A 17,439-nucleotide genomic window follows, 5' to 3' on the forward strand; every position below is an offset into this window, starting at 1 on the left:
TTTGGGGCTGAAAAGTCTGAGAACCCCTGATCTAGATCGAGGCTAGTGTAATATTCCTCTTATTGTGACAGCACAGGTGCAGGTGGCTTAGCATCTTTGTGTTTCACTTTCCTTTCCAGTGTTCTATTCTTACTCCCTGACACTATCACCCTCTCCATCCCAAGTAGAGTTCCTTTGTCTCCTTCTTCCCTTTAACCCCTCTCCTCAGCCTTGTTCTGTCAGCAGCACACCTCCAGTCAGTGGTTACTGCACTGAAGACACTCAGCAGTTATTTCTGTGCTTCCTGTGTGTGTCATGTGGTGCTAGCTCGAGCTAGCTAGCATGGCTGACAACACACAGGCTCCCAGGTGCAGAGCGAGTGTCACAGCGTGGGCTGTCAGCCAGAAAGCCAGTGGGCCGGTTAGCGAGCCAACTGGGCCCTGCAGCATGTGCTGCCCTCCATCCCCCCACCCTTAGCCCACTGCTATTCCCAGAGGAGAGGAGGAACAGGCTTGTGACATTTAAGCACATGACTTTACATGTGTGAGCATGCCTTTTTTAATTGTCAATGAGGGCTACTGTTGCACTGAACTAACCTGTTTGAGGGCACATTTGAGAAGCTTTACTGCATCCTCAGTATTATAATGTTCTTCTTTACTATGAAAAGGATTTTCTCTCCCACAGTTCAGGGTCAGGCCGCGCTAACGGAGAAGACCTCGAGTGAAACCAGCATGCAGGGGCACCAGGGTTCACCCGCTTCCCCCGACTCGCCCCCAGGCTGCAGATGCACCGACCCAGACAAGGCTGCACTTCTCTGGGCAGCACAGAGAGACTGCTGTGCTCCGGTTCCTGGAGCCCTGATGCTCTGATTGAGACCCTGCGCCCATGCAGGAACCAGAGGGAGGGGAAGGGAGAGCAAGGGAGGGGATGCAAACACATCTGGCATCTGCAAGAAAAAAAAATCCTGCATACAACTCTTACAACATCACAAGAGAAATGTACAGGCCATATAGAAAAGAGTGTTTTGATTTCTATTCGCACACCCCCACACATATTGAGCTACGAATGTGTGCCTGCTACCTCGACAATCTACAAAAGTAATGTGTGGAAGAAGACAAGATGGCAGAACAATTCCCCAGCTGGTAGGATGGCACCAGACTACCCCACTCTGCTGTTGTTCTATTTTTATGGCTTACCAAACAATGCCATGTTGGGAGGTCTAAAGAAACAAATTATTTAACAGCACTGCATTTAAAGAACTCTAACACTGATGTACACAGACAGTGCTGTATATGCCATACATAGGGGGAGATCTATTAAAACTGTCAGGGGGAAGACAAATGTAAAGCTGTGAAAGGAGGACACTAAAGAGAGCATATCAGAGTGCAAGAAATTTGTGTGGGTGCACGTCTCTGCAAGGTGTCTTTTTGGTGTGTTTGCTTCTTTTGCGTGGGCGATGCCTTTTGCATTAGGCGGCGGTACAGGACGGAGGTGGAGTTGGTGGTTGGGACGTGTGTTTATGTAAGTGTGTGTAGGTACATGTGTGGGTAAGCGTGCAGAGTACGCTTGATAAACAAGCAGCACCTCAGCCCACTCGTGAACCTATTCTTTTCCTTATGTTGGCTAGGGTTTCTATTAGAAGAGGAAAAAGTGGTCAAGAAGGAAAATAAACATATCGTGTTCTAAAGGCGTGTTAAATATTAAATGCAAATACCCGGTTTTGTCGCTATTCTCTTCAGGCTGACTGAGGATAGGCCAGAGAGAGGCATAGCAGTGAGCTGGAGCGGTACATGCTCTTTGTGGCCAGCTGTGGGGCCATTAAAGGCCCATCTGCAGACAATAGGCTCTGTCTGAAGGGCACACACAGCCTGGTTCCTGTCCTGCCCTGGTTCACTGTGTTTGTGTATGGATGCGTATATGAGAGTACCATGCCCCATTTTAATCTATTACAAAGGAACACACTGAAAACATACACTCACTCATGCATGCAGCTACTCCAAATGTCATTAAATGTGAAAGTATTTGTCATACTTGTAACTCACATCAATCTAAAGCTATACTAGTTATGCACTATAATGTATACCCATTATACCAGTAATGCTTAATATAATATAATATAATATAATATAATATAATATAATATAATATAATAGCTCCTTAACTTTTATATCACACATGCTTTTTCCTACTATTCCAATATTCCAATTCAATACCAGAATTTTCTGTATCTATATATGTGTTTTTATTTTTGACAGTGGCAATAAAAAGTATTCATCCCCTTGGATGTTTTTCCCTTTCACTGATTTTATAAATCAATCATGGTCAATAAAATTTGACTTTTTTGACCCAAAAAAAAAAAAAAAAATCTAATAATCTATAATAACTCTTTAAAGTCAAAGTGAAAAAAGATTTCTATAAAGGAATTTCAATTAGATAAAACTATGTAACGTAAAATAAGTGACAGCAAATATTCATCCCCTTCAAGTCAGTATAGATGCACCTTTGGCTGCAATCACAACACTGAGTCTGTGTGGATAGGTCTCAATCAAACATCTTGATACACAATTTTACTCTATTCTCCTTTGCAAAACTGCTCAAGTTCTGTGCACGTTGCAAGGGGATCAGGTCTGGGCTTTGACTCAGCCACTCCAGAACATTCCCCTTGCTGTCTGTAAACCATTTCTGTTCTGCCTTTGATGTATGCTTCGGGTCATTGTCTCGCTGGAAAATAAATCTCCTTCCATGCCTTAAATCTCTCGCAGACTGAATAAGATTTTCCGCTATTTTGCCCTTTCAGGGCTGTGCGAGAAGCATTCCCACAGCATGATGCTGCCACCACCATGCTTTACAGTGTGGATGGTGTGTTTGTGGTGATTTGTAGTAAACATAGCAAAAAGCACCATTTTGGCCTCATCATCAAAGAACTTTCTCCCACTTGACCACAGTTTCCCGCATGCATTTTGCTGAACTCCAGTCCAGATTTAATATGAGTTTTCTTCAACAGTGTTTTTCTCTTTGCCACTCTCCCATAAAGCATTTACTGCTGTTGTATACAGAGTCTCTCCCATCTTAGCTGTTGAAGCTTATAACTCCTTCAGAGTAGTCATAGGTGTCTTGGAAGTCTCTCTCACTAGTCTCCTTCTTGCAAGGTTACTCAGTTTGTGAGGACGGCCTGATCTAGGCAGATTTACCTTTGTGCCATATTCCTTCCATTTCTAGATGATGGATTTAACTGAACTCTGGAGGATGTTCAGTGCCCTGGATTTTGTTTTGTATCCATCCCCTCACTTATACTTTTCAATCAACTTTTCTCTGAGTGGCTTGGCGTGTTCTTTCGTCTTCATGGTGTTATAGTGGCCAGGCATACTGGATCGTCCAGACACAGGTTTATACTACAGTCACTTGAGACACATTTCACTAATTGTGAGACTACTGGCACCAATGGGCTGGACCTCTGTTGAATTAGGTCATCCACTTTAAAGGAGGTGAATATTTATGCAGTCACGTATTTAATATTACAGTTTTTTTTGGTTTAATTGACATTACTTTTTAGAAATCTGTTTTTTCTTTGACATTAAAGAGTTTTTAGTGATTTTTTTGGCCAAAAAAGCCAAATTATATTGACCATGATTGATTAATAAAATTAGTAATAGGGTAAAATATATAAAGGGATGAATACTTTTTATAGGCACTGTAAATATCTTGTTCCTCTTTACTGCACATGTAACTTCTAATCCTTATTGGACCATGTTTTTCACTATCTCATGGTCCCTTATTCTTTTATAAACTTTATTGTTTTTTACCACCTTCTTTGCCTTTTGTTGTGTTGCTGCAATGCCATATCAATAAATCAATAGTCTTATTTAAAGCATCAAACATTGATTTTTACTATATTTATTTGGCTCATAAAGTTATTTTGGCTTTCCAGCATAAAACTCAGACATGTTTTAGTTCACTGATGTGTCTCTTGAAGCCAGACGGATGGTGAAAAATCTGATTTCATATTGTGATTAGCTCCTTCCTGCTTTCCTCTCTTCAAACAGATCAGATCTCTTTATAAAAAGGTTATCTCCTCTTGCACATTTTTCAAAACACTACAGCATGCAAAAATAAAGGCAGGCGATGGAAAACAGCTAGCTGGCCCAACCACATACCACTCTACGTGGTTCGATCAAGCAAGCCACAGCTACACACACTCACAAACACACACACACGGCTGCTGCATGCAGACACATGCAAAAAATATCTACCCCAATACTAAAATAGGCCCTGAGAGGTTGCACCTGCACCTGTGCCCTGGTCCACACCTACACACAGGTGTCAGGATGTGACACACACACAAAGACAGACAGAGGGAGAGATAGCAAAGAGGGAGGGGGAAAACGAGAGCGGGTTGAATCACACTACTGCGGTCGACCAAAAAGCTCTTTATCGGATATCATCTCATCTCAGTTTTCTGGAGCACAGTGATGAGTGTGATTTTTAGTTTTTAAATTGACTTTCAGGTAGATTTGTTCAATAACAATAAACACTGCAGCAGTTGTATATCTAGTGGCATGATTTATAACACAACTTTTTACACATAATAATGGTCTAGAGAGGAGTGTGAAAGGAAAGTGTGTATCATATTGCATACATGAGTGCCTCAAGTGTGTCATTTGGTAATAAATGAGTGGTCTGAGTGTGTCAGTGTTACAGTGACTCATACCTGTTAGTCCCACAGCGTCCCTTTTGTCAGACGGGGCAGCAACAGCGGCTCATCTTTAAAAATACACATGTAAGCACACAAGCAGAGGTATGAATTATCACACTGTAACATGTATACAAAATAAGAACAAGTGGCACAAAAGAAAATTTAAAAAGGTTTATTGAATATTTTTATGAGACTTTGGCAAGCAAGCAGAAAAAGGCAGTATCTTATACAATGAAATAATCCTTATCACCCTTTATCCCCACTAAATTAAAGTTTGCATAGATTCAAACTGGTACATTTGCTCTTCCCCGAGCTACTGATCATAAAAATATTCTGCATTTAAGAAAAATCCACCCCAGTCAAGTTGTGCCAAATATTAGGTTTCAAAAGGATGTAAAAATACTGATAGCATGTTGAGGCATTATAGAAACTCTCACCAAAAGGGCTGAACGTCAACAGTCTGCTTGGACTGCTTTATGTGAAGAAACATCACCCTCTTGTGGCAGTCATATGTCTCTGCAGTCCAAAACGCAATTCTTTGCACTGCTCTGACATGAGCAGATTTCTATGAATTCTGTTATCCCACTTAAAAAACAGTAAATTACATGATGATAAACAACAAAAGCGTCATTCATGCGGATGTTGTTATGTTGCAGTCTGACGCCACAGTTGAAAAAAAAAAAATCATCTTCATTCTCATTAATCTACATTCATAATGACAGTGAAAACAGCGTTCTAGAAATTTTACAGCAACACTTGAAATGGAACTCAGGTTCCACCTATTTTTTTGGATCTTTGCTGAGATGTTTCTTTACCTGGACTGGAGTTCACCTGTGCTAAATTAAATTGATAAGACATGATTTGGAGAGGCATGCACCTCTCTATAGAAGGCCTTACAGCTGACAATGCATAATAGAGCAAAACCAATGAGGTCAAAGGAACTGCCTGCACAGCTCAGATCATTGCAAGGCACAGATCTGAGGAAGGCTACAAAAACATTTCTGCTGCACTGAAGGCTCCCAAAAGCACAGTGGCCTCAAAAATTCTCCATTGGAAGAAGTTTGGTACAACCAGAACTCTTCCAAGAGCTGGTCGCTGGCTAAACTGAGCAATCAGGGAAGAAGGGCCTTAGAGAGATGACCAAGAACCTGATGGCCACTGAATGAGCTCCAGAGATCATGTGGTGAAATGGGACCAAGTTCCATGAGGACAACTAAATTTCAACTGTTGTTACAAAGGGTCTGAATACTTATGTCAATGTGATTTTTTTTTTCATTTTGTAAATTTGCAAGAGAATCTAACATTCTGTTTCACTTTGTTATGATGGGGCACTGGGTTTAGATTCATGAGACTGAAAATGAACTTAAATGATTGCAGGATCAAACTGCAACACAAAAAAATGAAAAAAGTGAAGGGAGTCTGAATACTTTCTGAATCCACTGCATTTGTAATCTGACTGATGCTATTTAAGCAGAGCCAAGTCAATAACCCTTTGGGATCACTCTGGACATTTTTGGCCCAAAATGTAAATTTTTCACTTTTTTTTTAGTAATAATTTTGCCTGTGTTGCTGCAAAATAGCACAATATTTTTTAGGGAGGTTGCTCTCTTGATAAATTTTGGGATTGCAAATTTTTAAGTCCATTTAGTTTGCTCTGTAAAATTCACAAAATTGTCCCAGAATGCTGATGCTAAATTACAACATAATTTTTTTTTCCAGTGAAATTTAAATAGCATTACTATGGTATATTTCATAGGAGTTTTACCACTGAATTCCATGCATAGGCTTATAGTAGAAAAACAGCACCATCTAGTTGTAGACACTAAAAATGACATGTTTCACTTTTTTCTTCTACAGGAATAACTGACATTAAAGAATGCACGGTTTTGTTCTGTGATGGCAGAGAGATTGAAAAAAGACAAACAGTTGTAATTGGAGTAAAGGGGACATATTCATCCATGAACGGCTTATTAGGGACTAAAGTTTTAAATGGGACATTGCAAAAAAAAAAAAATCCCCATGCACCAAAATCAGTTTTGAAGCTACTCTTTGGCACATTTAAGACTATGATTAGAAAAAAGAACCCAGCACCCTATCACATATTATACTTAAAATAACTCATTTTCTGCAAATATGTGTATTACTCGTAACAATTTTTTTTTGTGTAATTTTCATTTAAAACAGTGAAACCCATTATTCAAACTGGCATTTAAAGGGTTTCAATACTGAAAGTATTTGGTAGTTTTGATCATAACTGAAGTTAAATCAAAGATTTAAGCTGAAAAAAACTGAAAAATAATGATCTGTATTATTTTATAGCAGTTTTTGGAAGTGTACAGTTTTGTCTATGGATGGTTTATTAGGGAGCAAAATTTGAGACACTACACAAAAACAATAATGAATCAAAACTAGTTTTGTTGCCAGTCTTTTGAAATATAGTAGGTATTATTTATTAATATCCAGGACTTTGCTTAAAAAAAAAAAAAAAACAGCCATCTGACATTTGTCTTTTTGGTGATTTTTCCATAAAAAAACAAACATGAATTCTTGAAGTCAAACTAGCATTTAAAAGGTTAAAATCCCCCCAAATATTCAAATATTTGGTCGTTTAAGTCAGGACTGAAGTTGATGAAAAGAACTTATTTACTAAATGTGATCCAAAATTAATTAAAAAATGTTCAATTAATATGTTTCACAGTTGACATTTTTGTCCTAAATTGCTATAGGGAGTCAAGTTTGAATGATTTTGGAGGGTTACAAATTCTCTTTCCGTCTCTCGCAGAACACATCCCTCACAGCTCATCCTTTGCGGCAATCCTGGGACAAGAGATGCCAGTGCCTTTAAGACCACAGTAGCCTTTAGGATTCTTCTTGAGGTATTGCTGGTGATAGTCCTCGGCGTAGTAAAAATGCTGCCCCTCCAGGATCTCTGTAGTGATGGGTCCGTAGCCTTTGTTAGTCAGCTCCTGGGGAGAAAAACAAACATCCAGCTAAGTCAGGGGTGTCCAAACTATGGCCCAGGGGCCAAATGCGGCCTGCAGTCCACTTCTGATTGGCCTGCAGCAAATCTTATAAATAAAATGAAATATGGCTCACATTAGAACATGAAGCTTTTGCTTATGTGTATTGTACCTCTGAGTTTCAGCACAAAGTGGTGCTACTTGGCACAAGGTTGCTACATGCTAATTCTGTAAACAAATGTTTTGACAAGAAGAATTTAATGATGTGCTTTTTAATTTGTCACTAAACTAAGATGATACTTGAAACGGTAAACATATTGGCAACCAAAATTATAATGATATCTTAATTTATAATGGCCTGTTTGATTAAGGAAATAGCAGCACCAACAGTATTCCAGGGCAGGTTCTAGAGGTTGCCAGGGCCAACCAGGGCCCCTGAAATCTAGCTGGCCTCCCTAAAATCCTTAAACTGACTGGCCGTTTGCCTGGCCATCCACTAACAAGCAATATGAGCATATTCAATCAGAATATCTTTACCTATATTAGACTGGTTATAATAACTAATCTCTTCAAGGTGCTGTATATAAAAGTGACCCATTCTTATATATTTCTATATGTGGCCCTCAGTGGAAAACGTTTGGACACCCCTGATCTAAGAGTTCTTATGTCTGCCTTGGACATTCTTGTGAATAGATATCAACAGGATTTTCTTTGCAAACTGACTCAAAGATGAACTGATTAATTTAGGAGGTCATTGGTCAAGGTTGCTGGTCCTTATATCCATTCCTTGCTTGAAGTACAATATCTAAAGAATGGTTCAAGGGATTTTCTTCAAAATTTCAAGCAATATCCAACTTGATTCATGGAGTCCTTAGATTAAGGATGTCAGAGATCAAAGAAGAGGATTATTGGCCTCATGTTCATCCCTTGCTTGTGATCATAACATTTCAAGAATGCTTCAAGGGATGTTTTTCAACTTTTCATTAACTTCCAATCTTGCTTGTGGACAAAAAAATGTTTTGGGGTAGTCAAAGGTCAACAGTTAAGGTCACTGGGCCTCATGTTCAACCCTTGCTTGTTAAAGTCATAAAACCATAGCTTAAGAATCATGGGAACTTTCTTCAAACTCTGAAACAATGTCTGCTTAGACTCAAAAAGGAACCAATTAGATTTTGGAGGTCAAAGGCTGAGCTAACTGGTCTACATGTTCATCCCTTGCTCGGGAACAAGAATGCTTTGAGGGATTTTCTTCACTTTGCACCAATGTCTACTTCAACTAACTAATAAACTGGCTAGATTTTGGAGGTCATTTAGCCTCATATTCATCCCTTGCTTGTTAAAGTCATATCTTCTATGTATCTGTCTGTCCTGGTTTGAATGCAACAACGTCGCTCCACTTGTCCTGATGCCTATCAGAGGACTTCACTCGTGTACTTATTTGAAACTGGTGCCATAGAAAAATCATCCCGTTCCCCGTCCGCCATCAGGTGCCATCCCTTCCCCTGTATACTTGAACACTCCACCACAATGCCGAAGAGAAGATGGCCTTAGCCTTCAAACTTACACGTAAAGACAGAAACTGCATCAGTTTCATGACTTTTTCTCTATAACTGAGAGAAAAACTGAAAGAGCTGGAAAACAACTGGACTTTGTTGAAACATGCCCACAAGGAAACATATTTGGCACGCCTGGATGTGATATTACTGCCCCACGATCCCTGATTGAAGAAAGCTCTCTTTAAAGCACTATCCATGCTCATATTAATCAAGATAACACAGGAGATTTCTCACACCTTGGTATTAGAAATCCCAGTGTAATTGCTGTTATTTTTCAGTTGTAGTTGGTGATGCTATGTTAAATCTCCATGATAAAGTGCATGCTCTAAAACTTAAACTAAATAAGTCAAAAGGCAAAGATTTAATGCAAAAACGCACTTGTGTGCAGACACTGAGCCATTATGCAGTTTTTTGTAGAAAAACACCCCTTTCAATGCAAATTGGCCTTATTGCATTAAGCATCTAATGATGAGGATGGTAACAGCAAGGCATACATAGAGTTCAGATTAGCCTACTGTCTGTGAGAGCTGATGGAAGTGTGCTGCAGTTTTTATGGTGCACAAACTTTCCAGGGATCAGGAAACAATTCCAGCTATGTATGACTTTAAAATAACTGATGTGTAAGTAAGATTGATATACACTACTTTGACATTTACAATTACTGAGCCATAACCAGGAGTTAAATCAGCCTTAGGCTGTCAGCTTTTTTTCATCCATGTGTAGCACTATAATGCATAACAATGATGTGACTGTTGTGGTTGTTTTCTTAGAGTTTTCCTCCATTCAAGGAGGAAACTTTGTCAGGGTGATGCTTCACTGAACACGTAAAGATTACCATTCCTTTGAATTAATGCACTGACTGTTATTCTGAAAATTTAAAATGGATTGTCAAAATCCATGCAGGATTGGAAACACCTGTCGTGGGCAGAAGTGGATGGCACATGCTGCTTGAGTGGGCGGTAATGGTCAGAAATCCAGTAGGAGCAGACAGGATTGAGAAAGGAGTCTCGAGCAGGGCTCTAGTCTTCAGAATCAGGAACTTTCTTCAAACTTGGCACCTATGTCTGCTGAGACTTAAGAGGAACTGATTAGATTTTGGAGGTCAAACACTGAGGTCACCAGTCTTACTGTTCATCCCTTGCTCGTGGACAAGAATGCTTTAAAAGATTTTCTTTATTTTGCACAAATATCTACTTCAACTTACTGATAAACTGGCTAGATTTTGAAGGTTATTGGGCTTCATGTTCATCTATTATTTATAAATGTTTTTCCTATCATGCTACCACAGAAACTACCCAGGCATTTCTTCTTGTTCCACCACCACCACTGCTTCCCTGTCTGGCAGTTATATAACCACCAGGTGTAGTTCTAGTATTCAGAAGATGTGCTAAACAAGTTTAAAGAATTTGTACATTTAAGTTATTTCAAGCTGAATTTCTTCTGCATAATAATTCACTTGGCTACAAAAACGTCTAAATGCAGCATCCTTATGCGTTCAGATTCTGCTCCCACCAGCTCAGTCATGAAATACATTCAGCACTTCTTCCTCGTTCCTTCTGTAACTTTCTCAAAGCAAACAGGCCTCTTAAATGGTTGTTTTATTCTGCAGTGTATTGGATGTGAACTTTCGATACCTCTTGCTAATACAGTAAAGAGTTTGTGCTCGTCGGCGAGGAAGCAGGGTGACTGAGTGACAGAAGAAAGGAGCATCTTTTCCCTTTTTGTAGAGCAGCTTGCCTCTGTGGCTCTCTCTGTGGGACAAAGCATCAAAGGGTATCCGCTCTCTTTGAGAACTCCTTAAGACACTTTCATACTTACACTTTTAAAACACCTTGAGAAAAGGCTTCAAAGACACAAGGAAAAAAAAGCACAAAGGCACACATACACACTAAACACCTTTGACAAATATATCAAATAGCTTGTGCGCTGAGTGGTTTTCTCTATCTAATAATACAAGCACTCAGTCCCCTCAAGATCTGTGCTCCTGAGAGCTGACAAAACAACAAGTTCATGGTGCACTGGGACTGTCTGTGGGCAACAAGTAGCTTGCATGTAGCTCTGTACACCTTAGAACAGTATGGAGCTGTGCCTTACGGGGGCGTCAACTGGCAGAGTTCAGAAAACACCATGAAAACGATGCTAAATGTAGACAATTCTGGCCCAGCCTGTTCTGATCTGCTTCTATGTACGTCCTCTCTGTTTAATTTTATCATAGATGCTGGTGGAGGATTTAAGGTAGGAGGATTTCTTTTGAAGGTGATCAAATTTTATATCAACTGGTAGAATTGGTAGCGTGGTTACTTTATGAAAAGACGAGACAGAAAAATACCTAGGATGTTCACGAACAAATATCAAGGATGGATCTTGAGGCGCAGTCAGGGGGTGGAGGGTTTCTGATTCAGGGACCTCAAAAATTTCATCTCTGCATTTAGCTGATGATGTGGTTCTGTTGGCTTCCTAAGCTGGGGACCTCCAAGGCTATGGTAAAGGAACACAGTGGACTGTTCCCTCCAGTTGGGGAGTGAGTATCTGCCTAAGGTGGAGGAGTTCAAGTATCTCAGGCTATTGTTCATACATAAGGGTGAAAGGGAGCGTGGGATTTACAGGCAGATTACTGCAGCATCAGCAGTACTGTGGGTGTTGTGTCAGTCCGTTGTGGAGAAGAGGGAGCTGGGCCAGAAGGCAAAGTTTCCGTTTTACCAATTTACACACAGCTGTGGGATGACATCCCATTCTTCAACCAGCATTTGTGGCAAGTCAGCCAGTGTGGTTGTGTTGGTCACTCTGGCATAAACGCCCAAGCTGATCCCACAAAAATTCAATGGGGTTGAGGTCAAGACCGCTGGCAGGCCATTCAATCTTCTCCACTCCCAAACTCTGGAGGTAGTCTCTGATAAACCCTGCTCTGTGGGGGAGAGCATTATCATCTTGGAGGACAGAGCTTGGTCCCAGACTGTGGAGATATGGGACTGCCACTGATTGCAGAATGTCATCTCAGTATCTCTCAGCATTGAGATTGGCACCAGCGATGAAAAGCCTCATTTTTCCAATTAGGGAGATGCCGCCCCACATCATCACACTGCCTCCACCAAAAGATATTACTCTATCGGTGCAGCAATCAGCAATGACTTCTCTGTGTCTTCTCCTAACTTTGACCCTACCATCCAACTGCTGTAGGCGGAATCGGGACTCATCGGCAAACATAACGCTCCTCTACATGCTCCGGTGCATTTGTTCCTGACAGCAGTGCAAACAGGCCTGACACTGAAGGGCAGTCATGACAGCCCTATGAGACCAGAGATTGGCTGTGTGCAGTCCAAGACAACATACAGATCATAAGTGCTGACAGAGTGTCACAACAAGAGTCAATAGCAATAAAAACTGTTTGGCATTGGCAGAGAAAATATGGAAATTTCTTCATGGATAAAACCCACATGCTTAGCTCTGCTGCTCATCCCACAAATGCATGTTCCTTAAAAACATGGCACCATTAAAAAGAGAGATAAACAGGCTTTCCAGTGGTACAAAATTTATTGCTAAGAAGCATTGTTGCTACAAAAAAAAAAAAAAAAAAATCTGCCAAACACAAATTTCCTTACTGTTTGTGTTAAGTGTATTCAAAACAAACCCATAACTCAGGGTTACTTCAGTGATATATAACAGATCATTAAAAGAACTTGTAGGAGCTGTTTCTGGGGTTAAGAGTGTAGTATTTGTCTTGGTCCAGTCGAGGTGTCACCTTTGTACCGTGGGTCATTTCCAATAAAGGTAGAAACGTCTCTCAGAAGAAAGATGAGGAGCACCACTCAGGGTCTCACTGCAGCACAAGGCCAGAACACAGCAAGTGGGAACTGTACTTGTATTGGCGAAATGTTTGACCGTTCTAAAGCCAGTAACATTAAGGTAAGTGAGTCATCTATTAACCTGCCCATAGAGTCCCTTTAGTGGCTTTAGGATCAGAGCAGATTTTGTATTACAATACTTCTCCTCAAATGTTAACCACTTCAGCACTTACCTTCCATTCTGTCATTTCACCTACAGAAACGTTAGTGGTAAAGAAACCTTCTCTCACCTCAAAATACTTCTTATATCACCTCTCACAGAAGACAGGATCCAGCCCCCTCACAACAGGAAATTGCTACCCAAATTCTTCAAAATGTTCAACCACTTGGATGTATTCAATAAAAATGTCACAGTTGGACCATAAATGGTTATTAAAAACATGGAAAAAAGGAAACATATCTTTTAAAAGCACATCATTAAAGAAGGATGATTATACATCCATTTTATTTTACTCCATTTTTCCCAAGACGGCATGGACATTTCTTGAGTAATTGCCTTATTATCTTAAGAGAAACAGCTTTTTCTATCTAGGAAAAGGAAATCAATAAGTTGAAATCTTGGGAAAAAGACTGAAATACACTTCTAACCCCCCCCCAAAAAGTGCGGATGTTCTCATCTGACTTTTATACATCAAACTCTTTGCTGCATTTGTCTTTTTCCTGGCACACATTTGTGCTCAACTAGAAACATCTCGGCGACCCACTTTTTGGTCTCGACCTACCAGTTGGGACCACTGCTATAAAGACAGTTAACTTTACAGTGCACAAAAAAGAAAATTAACCTTTTTTTTTTTTTTAATTATATTTATTCATATCAGAAATATTTTTCCTAGCTTAACAACAGGTATGAAGGGTGATTTATAAATTTGCAAAGAGAGAGAGAGGCTCAGTAAAGTGGAACTGAGAGATTAGCCAGGAAGTAGACAGTCTGGTAGTGGTTTAATGCTTGGGGCTTCATTTAAAATGTTCAGGGCTCACGATGGGCCCCCTTGAGTGTATGACACCCTGGCCAACCACCTATACACTGTAAAACTGGACAAGTTGAACATACTCAAAATATTTGTTGAAATTTATGACAGGAATTTTTAACTAGTGGATATTAACTTCTGAGTGGACTCAAGTTTCTCTTGAATTTCCCTCTGGATTAATAGTCTGTCCGTCCATCCCTCCATCTATCTAAAACAACGTGTTAAAGTATTTTTCATCATTTTCGAATGCAATTTTCCCTCATTTTTACCACAGACTTTAATTTTTAACATGCATGTCAGTCACCGTAGGCCAACGTAAGGGACTACAAGTGAAAATAAGTGAAAAGTGCACACTGAATCTTCTCTTCCATCATGTTTGGTATACCATCCACAGTATACAATGGTTGCTCCCTACAGGTGGGATTTCCCTTACTGAGGCTATGACTTTATTCATGGTGCAAAAGTGTCCTATGCCATAAAGCATTCCAGGAAGACTCTGCAGATTAAGGAATGACTGTCAAAAAAATTGAGTGGAATAACAAATAAATACTTCAGTACTGTAAAACACTGATTCAGTACTGAAATGTTTCCTATCTATTCTGATAAACAAAACTGAAATAGTTGTTATGAACTTTAATGTTAATACAGCTTAATATTTGAAAAAAACTCAAAATGTTCAGTCTTTAGTTTTCCTTAGGATTAATACAATATGTATGTATGTATGTATGTATGTATGTATGTATGTATGTATGTATCTATCTATCTATCTATCCATCCATCCATCCATCCATCCATCCATCCATCCACCCATCCATCCATCCTACAATGAAAGACCAAACGTGCACTTTGACCAGAGGGAACACTTCCACAGAATTACTTCTCCTTGTCATGTTGAGGACGATCCCCACAGGCAGGACTTCTCTAACTGAGTCGGTAACTCACTCATGATGCAAAAGTGTCTAATGCCTTAAGGCATTCTGGGAAAACTCTACAGGTTAAGGGATGAGTGTCACATAATTTGAGTACAATGAAAAAAATACTTAGAGTAATGTTTACTTAAACCTAAAAATGTGTTCAATCAGCTCAGAAAAGTAGAGTTAACACAAGTTAACACAACTCTATTTTTAACCACCTTCTACTGCTCGGTCTTACAATGTACAAGATGGTACTCTTGCCAATTTTTAAGTTTGATTTGTGATTTAAATGTTTACGGTTGATATATCAGCAGATACTGATATTAAACTTTTTGAACTGATATCTGCTGATACCCGATGCTGATAACACTGTGCGTTTGCATGATGTGTAGAGTATAACATCTCTGCTGCAAAAAAGTAAACTGGTATTCTGAGTTCCGAGTTAAAGAAATATTGCACATTCTGCCATTAGAAAATTTCAGTTAAACATATTCTGATTTAATCTGAACTTGGATTATTTGCTCAGCCTTAGTGAGAATGCACGTTCACGCATAGGCACATGGTCTTGCAGCTGCACCAGGAAAGAGGAGACATTTAACTAGCCCAGAATCTATTTAGATGTCCATGCTGTGTGCAAAAGGGGATTTTTTTAAAAGGGCACTTTTTCTGCAGAGGGCAGAAACAAGAAACAGCAGCTGCTTTTATGTCTACAGGATGTGTGCGTGTGCCTGATTGCTAACCTTCCAACAGCTATTAACCAAAAGTTATTTTCATTTAACATTGATCCGTCTGTACAGTTTACTAAAGTACATACAGCTGTTTTCAAACACTCCATAAAAATTCATAAAAAAGTGAGAAATATTAATCATATTGTTCTTTGCAATTTAAAAGCTGTAAACTGATTTTAAAACATTTTAAAATCATTAATTACTATTAATTATCAACAATTTGAAGGATTATATATCATTTTTGTTTTCTTTGGAAAGTGTTTCTGTTGTAAAAACAGATTTTCCATTTAAAGCACCTGAATTGAAATTGAGACACATTCTAAAGAGGAAAGAGGAGGCTCGAACATATAAACCCACACAAATTTTTGCATTCACTGAAGAATGTAAAGCAGCTGATATTTGGCAACAAGATCCAGTTAATGCTCTGAGGTCAATTTTAAAAAGAGGAGGATGTTTATATGACAGTGGAACACCTATAATCTAATGTCAGTGAAGGGCAGGAGGGTAGGTTATAATCTTGTCCACATGGAGGCAGTGTGGTACCAGCTGTGTGTGTGTGTGCATATGTGCATGTGTGTGTGTGCTGGAGGTGATGCAGTGGAGTCAGTAAATCAAAGCTCTGCGCCCCACAGAGAGGCTGAGGCAGCAGCTGACCTCTAAGTCCTCAGTGGCTGCTGCTACAATGTGAGGGCTCTAATCTCCCTGCAGGAACGACCAAACATCCTCAAACTAAACAGCCCTCAACGCTCAACGCTGACCTCAACAAGCGTGGAAATATTTACCTCACAAATGCGTGCACTCTGACAGGAAGAGCCGGTTCTCTCAACCCTGCCTAGCATCCAGCAACACTGTGGTAAAGCGGCCGACATAAGCCGTGGACATCATGGCCTAATTAATCAGTCATCATCACCAAACCACTGTGTTAGCAAACGCTTCAGGGCAGAGGATGCTTCATGTGCGCAGAACAACATGTCCAAGAAAAGGTCTGCTATTCTGGGCAAACATACACCCCCTCCACAAGCACCACGCCGCACGCTCCACTCCCCCGCTCTCCATCCAGCCCTGTACAGCAGTCACAACACGGCGGCCATTTTAGATCTATAAATCAGAATGCATGGCGTCACGCCACTGTGTATAACCTTATGTGGCTTCACACTCGCTCTCTCTCTCTCACTGCAGCAGCAGCGTAGGAGGGTAAAAAGATGGAGGGGAGAATATATGAGAGAGATGTCCAGACATTCAAAATGTAAACATCTAGATGAGGTTGAGAAATGATGGGAGGCCATGTCATTTCTTTTCATGAAAATGTGCAAGACTCAATCTGGGGGTCACAAATACCCGACAACCTGGGCCTGGTGCAGGAGGGAACAAATAACACATCAGACATGTGGAATCAGCTCCTATTTCACGATGAACCGGCTCATAAAAAGGCAAAAAAAAAAAAACAAAAAAAAAACAGATTTTATGCTTGGGATGTGTAGTTTGGTTGAGATTAAGGTTAAAATGTAAAGGTTAAACGCAAAGGAAAGAATTCAGTGATCTTCGCGACACAAACATGCATGTGTGGTTCGTGTGTGTCAAGGGCTGAGCTCACTCAGCCCAGTCAGCCCTTCCTTTCTTCACGCCTGTCGGAAAGACTCCCCTGTCAAAGACATGGCTGAACGGGTGCATCTCTCTCTCTACCTCTCTGACTCTCTCTCTCTCCATGTTCCTCTCTCTCTCTATCTCTCTCTCTCTCCCATGTGAGCACAGACCACCGCTTCGTGCTACCAAGTCCTCCCCGCTCTCCAGCCAAGCGA

General features: G+C 40.1%; 1 protein-coding gene across 1 annotated transcript in view; it reads right to left on the reverse strand.

The window, feature by feature from the left end:
- Window positions 1-4,918: 4,918 nt before the first annotated feature.
- The window catches only part of si:ch1073-358c10.1 (peptide methionine sulfoxide reductase MsrA), a 68,031-nt gene continuing 55,510 nt past the window's right edge, over window positions 4,919-17,439 (reverse strand). Inside the window, 1 exon segment of the mRNA XM_041812171.1 lies at window positions 4,919-7,638. Within this exon segment, the coding sequence (XP_041668105.1) occupies window positions 7,465-7,638 (174 nt within the window). The 3' untranslated portion in view covers window positions 4,919-7,464.

The sequence above is a fragment of the Cheilinus undulatus genome, linkage group 18 (assembly GCF_018320785.1).
Source record: "Cheilinus undulatus linkage group 18, ASM1832078v1, whole genome shotgun sequence".
In the NCBI taxonomy this organism is placed as follows: Eukaryota; Metazoa; Chordata; class Actinopteri; order Labriformes; family Labridae; genus Cheilinus; species Cheilinus undulatus.